The sequence below is a fragment of the Letharia columbiana genome (assembly GCF_014066305.1).
Source record: "Letharia columbiana isolate WasteWater2 chromosome Unknown xfSc0000018_s0, whole genome shotgun sequence".
In the NCBI taxonomy this organism is placed as follows: Eukaryota; Fungi; Ascomycota; class Lecanoromycetes; order Lecanorales; family Parmeliaceae; genus Letharia; species Letharia columbiana.
Window position 1 is genome coordinate 33,625 of NW_023501155.1, and position 11,708 is coordinate 45,332.

The 11,708-nt window shown below is 32.6% G+C and overlaps 2 protein-coding genes across 2 annotated transcripts; both read right to left on the bottom strand.

Annotated features, from left to right (window-relative positions):
- Positions 1 to 7,661: 7,661 nt before the first annotated feature.
- On the bottom strand, positions 7,662 to 8,000 carry HO173_013041 (uncharacterized protein; the record flags this gene model as incomplete). Its single annotated transcript, XM_037314870.1, has 1 exon — positions 7,662 to 8,000. One exon carries the CDS (start codon positions 7,998 to 8,000, stop codon positions 7,662 to 7,664), a length of 339 nt encoding a protein of 112 aa, XP_037158250.1.
- Positions 8,001 to 10,760: 2,760 nt separating this feature from the next.
- HO173_013042 (uncharacterized protein) lies at positions 10,761 to 11,150 on the bottom strand (the record flags this gene model as incomplete). Its single annotated transcript, XM_037314871.1, has 1 exon — positions 10,761 to 11,150. One exon carries the CDS (start codon positions 11,148 to 11,150, stop codon positions 10,761 to 10,763), a length of 390 nt encoding a protein of 129 aa, XP_037158251.1.
- Positions 11,151 to 11,708: the final 558 nt, after the last annotated feature.

Genomic DNA, 11,708 nt, shown 5'->3' on the forward strand with positions numbered 1-11,708 from the left:
AAAATTATTTTCTCTTAGTTAAGTATTTAAGATATCTTAATATACTTCTTATTAATAATACTTTTAAATAATTAAAAAGTTATTTAAAAGCTATTTAACTTCTTATTAAAGTAGAGTACTCTAATTTTTAATAAATAATTTAGTAGTTTTAAGTTATATTCTACGAGAAGTTTTCCTTAAAAGTAGTAAAAATAAGTGCGATCTTATTCGATATCGAGATTATAAACCTATATTAATATTCTAAAAAATTTCTTATTTTCTATTTTAAGCGTATTACTAACTTAATATAGAGAGTTAGAATTAAAAATAAACTCGCTATTATTCTTAATACTATCTTTAATCTTCTTAAATCTATTATACTCGATATTATTCTTTATATCTTTATTAGAGAATTAAATAATTAAGAGATTTAAAAGAAAGTAATAAGAGATATAATATCTTCTAATAGATCTTTATATATAGTCTATAATCTCGCGAAAGAAGTATAATATATTAATATCGAAATTTAGAAGTTTCTAAATAAAGAATTAAGATCTAATTAGCTATAATTCTATAAGTCTCTTATAAAATAAAACTTATCGAAATAGTAGATAGCTTTTTTATTTACTTCTTATTAAGCTATTAAAACTTTAAGGCCCTTATATTATTAATCTTAATTCTTTTATACGAATTTATTAAAGTAGCTACTAGAGGCTTTTATAAAATTTTAACGTTTTACGTAATTCTAATTTTTAAAATATCGTTATTTTTTATATAAAGTTTTAATTTCTACTCTTACTTCGGCTTCGATTTTAGCTTAAAATTCTTATAAAGAAAACGCTAATAAGAGTAAACTCTTAAATCTTATAGCTAGTAGTCGTTTTCATAATTATTAATCTACTCTAAAAGATATATCTAAGTATAGTATTTCGAAAAACTCTTATATTAATAAAATAATTTATTAATTTTATAAGAAAGATAGTTAGTTATATATTAAGTGTAATATTAAAAGTTATATCTCTTCTTATTATAAAAATATTTTATTATCTACTTAGAAATAGTCGTATTTAAAAATACTTATTTTTAAAGATAATCTATAGTTAAACTTTACTTTCGTTAGATTCGAGGAGTTTAATAGATCTTCTAGACTCTACGAGATTATTTCTTCGCTAAAGCCTTTCATAGCTTCTTCTTTTTCTTCTTCTTCTATTAAATCGAGTTAATTAATATCTTTAAACTCTATAAACTTTTATATATCTTCTTATAATAATTTAATATAGTTCGAAGTAGCGGGGCTAAATTAATCTTATTTCGCTAATATAAAAATCGCTAAAGCTTTTCTCGATAAAGAATTAAAATTTAATAAACGAGCTTATATAAAAGAAGTATTAATATAAATATTAATATCTTAATAATAATAAAAAAAGTAATCTAAGAGGCCTTAATTAGTACTTATTTAATTATAGCAATTTATATTATAGTAGTTTTAGATATCTTAATATTAATAAAAATAATCTAATATTAATCTAAATCTTAATACTTCTTTTTATTTATTATAAGTTTTTATCTAAGTAGATTCATAGTAGCCTTCGATAGTTATAAGTTAAAAACCTTCTTTTTAAAATTAGCTATATCTATTTTAGATTACTTTAAAAGAAAAGCGTCTTAAATATAAAGATAAGAAGCGAGTTAATAAGAAAATAGAATCTTAGCCTTTAATAAGTCTATTTAATAAATTAAAATATAATTCTTTTATATCGATTCGATATATATTTAAGAATATTAAAGTCGATATAAGTATAATAGATCTTATAATATAATTATCTACTATATATAAGAAGTTAAAGCGCCTTTATACTCGAATTCTTAAGAAATAAACTTCGAAGTCTACTATAGATACTACGCAAGTATCTTTAATTAGCTTTTAATTTACTTTTATTTAATAAATTCTATAAATATCTATACTATCTTTAGGATATTTATAAGTCTATTAATCTATATTAATATTTTCTTCTATATCTATATCTTAAATATCTATATCTCTAAAAAATCCTACTATATTAATATTTATATTCTAGATTAATATTTCTACTATAGAAGCTAAGAAGTATATACGCTTTTTAAGCTCTCTTATAGATATAAATAAGACGTTTTATATTCTTATTATTATAAGAAAATAAAATAAATTCGATATTAATCTTAAGAAATCTTATATTTAAATAAATTAAAGTTTTAATATAAATATAATATCTTCTAAACTAGTATATCTTCTAGACTTATATCTTTATCTACTTTCGAAGATTAAATTTAAAAACCTTTTTATATATATAGCGAATTATTATAATATTATATTAGAATATTAGATATAACTTATAATTAGTATAAAAGAAATTTAAAAAAATATTTAATACTTTATAACTTCGAAAGTTATATTTATTATAAAATTAGAAAGATCTAAATAGTTTAATTTAATTCTTAAAATTCTATAGTTTTATTCTATAGATACTTTTATTTCAATTTATCTTTCTATTATTTTTCTAAGAGATAAATTGAAAAGCGAGGAAGTCCGAAAAATCGTAAATCCGGAAATAATTTTTTATAAAGATTATAATTTATTAATATATTTCAAGTCCGCTATAATTACCCCGAAAGCTATTAAGTAAAATATATTAAAAATATTATTAAGAAAACTAATTCTTTAAAATCTAATAATTCTTTTAATTCTAGAAATAACTTATAAGATAAGAAAGAGATTAAGCGTTAAGATTTCTAATAAATTAAGTCTATCTTAAATAGAATATTAAAATATTAAGGCTCGTAGAAGTTTATCTTAAAAATTTAAGCTCTTTAAATATCTCTATTATTATTTTTAAAGTTTTTAATTCTTTTTCTTTATTAAAGTAAATAATTATTATAAATTTTCTAGATTAATCTATTAAAGTCTTTAATACTTTTAGAATACTAATATTATTATTTCATAAATATCTCTTAAATAAATATTTTCTATTAAAAGAATAATTTATAGAAATCTTTCGTAATATCTTTTATTATTAGAATTTGAAAAATAGATTAATAAGCTAGAATTAGATTTAATTCTTAATTTACTTATTATTATAATAGAATAAAGATTATAAATATTACGATTACTATATTAGTATAAATATCTTAATAGAGAAGATCTAAGAGACCTATCTTATATGAATTTTATTATATATTAAATACGTATTATATCTAATATAAAATCTATTTTCTCGAAATTTTAGAAGCGCTAATCTTCTTATATAGAATAATAACTAAAAAAGCTTATTTAAGACGATCTCGAAAGTAATATCTATAAACTCACTAAGTCTATAAATAAATATCTATCTCTATAGAATATATAGATAATTATAATAAATAAAGTTGAGGATTCGAAATCTACTAATAAGTTTTAAATAACTTTTAATTATTTATAAGTTATAAAGCTTTTTTTAGAAGCTTATCTTAAGCTAAGCTCGAAAGTTTATAATTATCTATTTAATCTATATTATAAATATTTATTCTTAATTAATTTAAAGTACGTATATTTTATAATATCTCTATATTCTAATAATAGATATTATTTTATTTTTATTATTTTAGATATTAATTAAATATAGTCTATAAGAATATAATAGATATTATAACTTATAAGCTTTATTATAATAAAGCTAGCTTATAAATTATTTAATTCTATTTCTTTTAAATCTTCGTTACTATATTCGTCGAATTCTAAGATTTTATTATCTCTTATATTTTATATAAATAACTTTTTTAATAGCTTCTATAATTTCGAGGATTTATTTTCTTTTCTATAATATTACTTCTTTTCTAGAATTAAGTAAATTAAGCTACTCTTATTCTTTAAAAAATTATAATTATTTATATTATTAATTAAAGCCCTTAATATAACTTATATTATTAAAGAATATATTTATATTCTTAAGAAATAGATTATTAAAGTAGTTAAGTGGCTTATTTCTTTAAATTAATCGAAAGTTCGAGATTTCTTAAAAACTATTAATATCATATATTGATAAATAAAAAACTTCGCGAAAATTGCGAGATCTCTTTCTAGATTTATAGAAAAGATAAAATAATAATAAACTTAAATAGAATAATTATTCTTCGAGATCTTATATATTAAATATACTATAAAAATAAATATATACGATATTAAGTTAAGTCGAATCGTTTATATATATATAAATACTTTCGATTTTATAACTAGATATACTATTATATAATACTATATTCTTATATTATAAGAGACTATTTTATTAAAAGCTTATTATAATAGAGAAGGATAAAAAAATATTTATCTTATATAATTTATTTATCTTTAATTTTATTTAAAAGAAGTATTCTACTTATAAGCGAGAACTCTACGCTATTATTATATTTTATAAAAAGTATAACTATTTATATAAGTATCTATATTAATCTACTATAATATATATTAATTATAAATCTCTTATATATTTTCTTAACTTAGATCTTTATAAGAGAATTTATAAATATTAGATTAATAGATTTTATCGCTTAAATCTTACTATTTAATATATATCTAAACCTTAAAATAAAGCTATTAATAACTTATCGAGAATCTTATTTAATATTAAATACTTAGAGAATATTATAATTATATAAGTACGATAAAAATTAGAAAATTATAATTTAAAATAAATCTAGAAGAATAATAAGAATAGATTTAATTCGTTTTTAATAGTACTTACTAAATCGAAGTAATTTAAAATTATTAATAGAGATACGCTATATAATATTTCTTCTTTCTTATTAAAAGCTATTTCTACTATAAAAATTATAAAATCATCTATAAAAGCCTTTAATAAAATTAATAAAAATATTAAGATTTAAATTAAAGTTTATCGCAATAATATCTAATTTAATAAAATCTATAAATTTCTTATCGTAAAATCTTCGACTTTTACTATTACGCTACTTCGAAAAGCTTTTAAATATCGAATAATATAATATATTCTATAGATCTTTCGAGAAGGTATATATTTACCTTATATGTCGAAAGAAAAGATATTTATAATATTTCGAGAAGTTTATAATAAAAGCGAATACTAGATTAAGATTAATACTCTAATAAGATTATATAATTACTACTAATCTAAGAAAGCTTAAGATATTAAAAAATATATTATTAGATATCTTAAGTATACTAAATATAGATCTACTATTAAATCTTAGTCTTTATATTCTATTAAAGTTATATATTCTTTTTAATTTATAAAAATAAATTTTATTAATTTATTTAAAACTATTAAAGTAAGATCTACTTTTATATTTATAAAAGTCTACTATATAAGTAAATTTACGATTTCCTTTATTACTATCTTTATTAATATAAAGAATATTATCTAATATCTTAAATTATTCTTTACTATATATAAAAAGTTTTATATTTATTATCTTAATCGCGATTAATATTTCTTTAATAATAAGTTAAAAGAATTTTTAAGATTTGAAGATATTATTATTATATATAGCTTTTTTAATACTTCTAAAAATATAGAAATAATTGAGATCTATAATAAATTATTAAAAGCGATACTTTATAAGAATTCTCTTTATATTAAATTAGAATAAGATTAATATTTACTAAAGACTAGAGATTCGATTAATATATAAATTATCGAATATCTAGAAATCTCTTCTATTAGTATTCTTTTCGAATCGCTATTAAAAGCTTCTATTAATATATCTATCTTATATATACTTTTTAAATATAATATTTCTACTTAAATAGCTAAGTTAGAAGATTCTACTAGCTATATTTAAATCGTATATTAATATTTTATTTATTAGATAAATCTTTATAATATAATTAAATAATATTTAAATTAATAAAAAAAGAATATAACTTTTTAATATAATAAGAGAATTAAGTAAGTTATATATTATATTAATAATCTAATTATATTATATTAAAAGAATATAGAAAAATTAGAAGCTCGCTAGAGAGATCTATTTCGAATAAGTAGATATAGTAAATCTTATAAAAGATCCTTTATACTTATATAACTTAATAGTCGAAAAATTAGATATATATTTTACGGAGATTATCTTAAGAACTTTATTACTCGTATAGGCTATCTTCTAGATTCTATTACCTTATTATTATTATAATAATAAACTACTTAACGCCGCCGCTAGAAGCTTTTCTAAAGATTTAAGCTTTTTATATAAAACTTCTCGATAAAGAAGTCTATACTTTCTCAAAAGTCTATGCTTTCCCGAAAGTTTATATTTTCTTAGAAGTATATACGCTTGCGGAAAACTTCAGGAACAGTGAATTTTTTTTTGTTTTTATTTTTTTTCTTCAGGTGCTATACTATACTACAGCTTTATTTATTATAAAAGCAGCTTTTACCTATATTTATATATAGCTTTATAATCGCTAAGGCTCTATCTTATTTATTCCGTAGTAATTAGAAGGTGCTTCCTGCGGGGTTATTCTTTCTAGCTTTATATAGTATAGTTTACTTAACTAGATCCTTAGGGAATCCTTCGGATCCTGCTTCCAGAGAATCTACATCCTCTTCTACCCACACGATACCGTGGTCATTCCTGTTCTTTGAAACCACTCCATTGAAACCTGTGTGTCACCAGAGATAGTAGACGTCACAGCACTCGCAGTGGGTAGAAGATATTAATCCTCCATGGAGGCCGGCTCCTCAAGGATCATGTTACTCCCATATAGCTTTCACCAGCCAACGTCTTCGAGCCACCGTGACTCCGACTGTTCGTTACGCACTGATAGAGTCCCCATGTTTTGTGCTATACTTGTTGCCTTACGCACTTGCCAAGGCACCAATCTGTTACTGGCCCGATGGAAGCATCGCCTCGACAGTCTATCAAACTTGCCATTCAAATACAGGCGGCGAAGGCAGCGCCTACTAGACAGCGCATAATTTTCATTGAGACCTATAGCGCAATCGTAACCTGCGGAGAGCCGGGGTTGCTGTACGACGCATTCTGCTGTGCATCTCAGAATCTGTATTGTCCGCAGAAGAGCTGCTGCGCCAATAACCTCTCAGATGTCTTTGGGAAGACGTTAATTCCGGCTGTGGCAGCACCGACTTCGCTGAACGTTTCAACGACTACAATAGAGCGCCCAGCCAGTGCGGCTTGTCCAAGTACACATCCTACAAACTCTTCACATGTTTCTCGTTCGCCCATAATAACTGGTGTTGAGGTAGGCACGCCTCATAGCGTGATACTCCTCTCGACTCTTTGCGTACTTCTATATCGAGAACCCAAGCACAGGTCAGAGCTTCAGAGATTCTCGAGCGAAGCACCTTGGGGAAGACGTCAAGCTGGCGAGGAGGGAGAACGCATAATGCGGCTAGGCTTCGTGAACAGCGTACCCTAAGAGCTAGAGCCAACCCACAGGTCGCCGAGAGGGTTGCAATCCAAGGAGATATGCGAGGTCAACGGGAGATTTTGATCCACGTCTCCGAAACCATAGATTTGTACTTGATGGGCTTCAGGAGTTCAAGGTGTAGGATTGCGCCGTGTAGCTCCGTAGGCTTTTGAAGTTTTGACGCGTATGTCTTCTTCCTGTCCTTCACAATGGGATTGATAGCTCTTTGTCTGCAGATTATCCTCCTTTTTGTTGGCCCCACGGATCACTAGATACCCTCTTCGCCCTCTTCAACAACCCTAGCTCTTATAATCTTGACCTGATCCACCGGCCTATCCTCCGGCCCCGTCTTCACAAGCCCCATCCTCTGCACAACCCTCAACCCACTCTTTACCCTCCCAAAAATCGTATGCTTCCCATCCAGCCACGGTGTCGGCGCCAAAGTAATGAAGAATTGACTCCCATTCGTATTCTTCCCACTGTTCGCCATGCTCAAAATCCCGGCCCCTGTATGCTTCAACCCCGGATCTATCTCATCTTCGAACTTTTCGCCATAGATTGAAGCACCTCCACGCCCGGTACCGGTGGGATCGCCGGTCTGCAGCATGAAGTTTGGGATTATGCGGTGGAAGATGACGTTGTTGTAGTAGCCGCGTTGGGCGAGGGTGGAGAAGTTGTTGCAGGTCTGAAGGACAGGCTGTTAGTATGACGTGGCAGAAGGGAAAGAGATGGGGGCTTCGAGTCAGCCACAAGGAGCTTGCGCACCTTGGGGGGCATGGTTGTTGTAGAGTTCGAGGGTTATGGAGCCCTTAGGGAAGTGAGTGAGGTCTGTATTACGATAGTAGGAGGAAATTGGCGCACCATGGTGGTGTCTAGGACGACGTTCGTAGCCATTGCGGCGCGGATGGCTCCCTCCTAGATTCGATTGCTTTCTCTGTTCGTCTACTGACTTGAAGGGATGTCAACTGGAAGACTTGTCCTCCGCACTCTAGATATTGGTTGTGAATTCGGAAAAATACTTCAGCCCTATCAGCGCGCTTATACTGGGAGCTTTTAAACCTCAGCCCACCCCCACGGTAATATTACCGGAGAACGATTAGGCCGACCCGCCGGATTAGTAAGGCCCTCCCATAGTAATTTGGCAGCCCTCCTTACCTGTTGCACTCTTCTTCTCCATACCTCGCTGTCGCCTACCAATTTTTTTGAAGCTATCCACAACTCCGCCCCGCCCACTATGATCTCTCAAGAACGCGTCGTTCGCCAGCCCCCGTAATACGGGGGCTTCGAGGATACTTAGGAGGAGCTGGATTGGTACGGCAGTAACCCTAAAGACATTAATCGGGATCGTCCTCTGCCAGAGGTTCTCTCGGAAGACGATATGACCCTGCTGTAGGAGAAGGATAAGAGTAATCTTAGTGATGCTGAGTGGAGTCGCGGCACGTACTCTGACGCGTCTAGATCGCCGTCGCCACTATTTAACACCCTCCCTACCTCCTACCACCCCTCTATTAAGCGAAAAGCCTTTATCAGCCTTGATGAGCAGAAAGAGTCGCGAAAGGGGACCAAACGTAGCAAACTCGCGCCTGTGATACCCTCGAAGGTCGCGTTAATAATGTTAAAGTTGCCCGTAAACACTCCGGCGACTCGTAAGGCTATTATTGCGCTAAAAACAGTCATCAAATAAACACCCAAGTAGTTTGACGCGTATTAGCCTCTAGTTAATAATTTCTAGATATACAATAAGCCCGACAAGCCGCTAACTACCCAAGGCACTCGCCTAATAGGTGGCGATATTACGCCAAATAACCGGGCTTATTCGTCAATAAGGGGTTTAAGAGGCCTTAAAGGAGCTCGCCGACGATAGGTATAATATAGCCCGGCTAGAGGCGCCAGCGAGGCGGAGTAAGAAGGATTAGACTAGATAGACTATATAGGCAACACCACCGATAAAGTCCTCTTCCCCGTATAAATCCCCAGCTCCGGTAGCGGGGAGTCTCCTTTCCGTCCTGTATACCTCGGGAAGGCGGAGAGCCTCCATTGTACGAATAGCCTCATCGATAACAGCGAGGTTGCTACGAGGCCGCGCCTTATTTTGGTGTGACCCCTATACAAATCTGGCGCGGCCTTGTAATCCCGCTACTGGTATTTTTCTTAGCATGGGCTGAGGTTTAAAAGCATCCCTTATACTTGCCACGCCAAGATAACAGAAATTTAGACCAGGTTTGAATTTAAGCTGGAGTGAGATACAGGACATTGAGGTACTGGAGCTACATGCCTCCTGAAGCCTCGTGCGCCCGCGATCCATCTAGTCATGTAGGTCACTCCATAACCTGTCGCCTTAGAAATCGGAGGCCCCAGAACATCCTGATCTTTGAGTGTTGCCTCGCTCAAGTGATCGTTTCCCAAGAGGACGTTGATGTCTTCGTCTGGCAATGAATAGATGACAAGAAATCTCATATCCTCATACGCGGGCTATAAATGTTCCGATTGGCTTCCTTCCTAGCAGAAGCGCATATACTCACACACTTCGATGATATTAGCAGTTGGATAAATGGAATACTGGGTCTTCAGCCCATGCTCGCGCAAAAAGTCTGTTTCGCGATTGTAAGGTATGACAAAATCCCGGATTACAGAAAGACTTGGGTTTTTGGAGACTAGACGCGCCTTCATCTGAAGCTATCGAGGTGGTTCAGGGCTACCAGGCGAGGACCCTGATAGATCACGATGGTGAACGGGTTGGCAGCATCGCGGTACCGTGGCCAACGGTCTTCGCCATTGCGTTTTCGAAAGATCCGTCGGATCAGATATCTCATGTGATGGCGGTAGGCTTTCGACTCTTTGATCTCTCCATCAAAGTTGAAAAAACTATTCAGGGCACAAGAGCGTTCGGTCACTTTCTCCTTGCCCTCCTCATCAAACAACAACATCGATCGCCCCAACACTCTCCGCAGCCGAGCCCAGATATCCTACCGGGGGGAAACCCTTCTCAATCTTCTGATCGACTAAAGACCCCGTTGCGAAGATAAACACACCTAGCGAACTAGCCTCACCTATGCCCCTCGTTAGACTCCCGATCTGCCTACCAAGCATAGCTTCCCAGCACGCAGCGAAAGAGGATCACCTGGCTCTACTCACCTACAGCCGCCCACCCGAGGCTATGCGGCAGGCAGGACGTGTACATCTCCGTCACGGCCATAGCAAGGCCTTCATACGAGTCCACGTCCGTCTTGCGGAAAGGCCCCGATCTCTGCGTCGGCAAGTACTCGGCGGGGAAATCAACGAGGTTCACAATCGCTACGGTGCAGCGACCGATTCCTACCCTCTTTCAGTCAGATGAGAAACGCAAGGACGTGAGATGGCGAGGCTGTCATAACCCACGAGTAACATATCTCCGCGGCGTCTCCATCTTTGGCAAGCGTTGCATCGGCTGCGTGCGAGGATCTAGAAATTCATATCGAGTGTTCGGGTTCGGGCAAGAAGCGACGAAGTCTTCGAACTTGTCCGTTGCGGCGCGACAGTCTCGCTGGAAGTGGGAGTCGAGGGTGTTGAGGCCGGTCCAGATTATTGAGGCGCTGCAGTAGGGGTTGGTGCCGGTGTAGGGTAATTGATTAGGAATTTTTGAAGTCTCGTTGCTTGATTCTGGTGATGAAAGGGCGGAGACGCCGGGTTGGGAGGGGAAGCTGATAGCTGCGGCTTTGAGGAGGGAATAGCTGCTATGGATTAGGAGAGCCGGGAAGAGAAACGGTTTCGGTAGCATGATGAAAGATATAAGAAGAGTCTAGCTTGGAAGCATTGAGAGAAGAAAGATTGTGCAATTTGAGCATGGGGAATAAAGAGTTTATGGACATTGGATATCCAATGGGCGGGAAAAGAGCCGGGAGCGGTGCTTGCGCCTTCTAGCCGACAGAGGCCCAAGCCAACTATATTCGATTTGTTGATGCCTCAGGAAACAACGTCAGTTTGCGGCCTCCAACGTCAAACTCAGGATTCTGTCATGACTTCTGTTCTGAATTTTCGTCGAACGTGAATGTCTACTATCGGAAATGCAAAGTTGTAAAGGTCTCATCTGTATATTGACCTTGACTTTGACGACCGATCTAAGGAACCGCTTATCATATAAAAAAGAATTGCGGGCCTAGTTTTCAACTTTACACCAGTATGGAGATTCAAGGGTGTCGGAGCTGCGGTTCATGAGGTACTTGAGACGGTAGCCGATGCCCACGTTGGATGATAGCGCCTTCATTTGCTTTTCCCCTTGGTGCCATCATCAACAAAGGGACACAATCTCACCCAGGAATCCTCCATCTGGGATAGC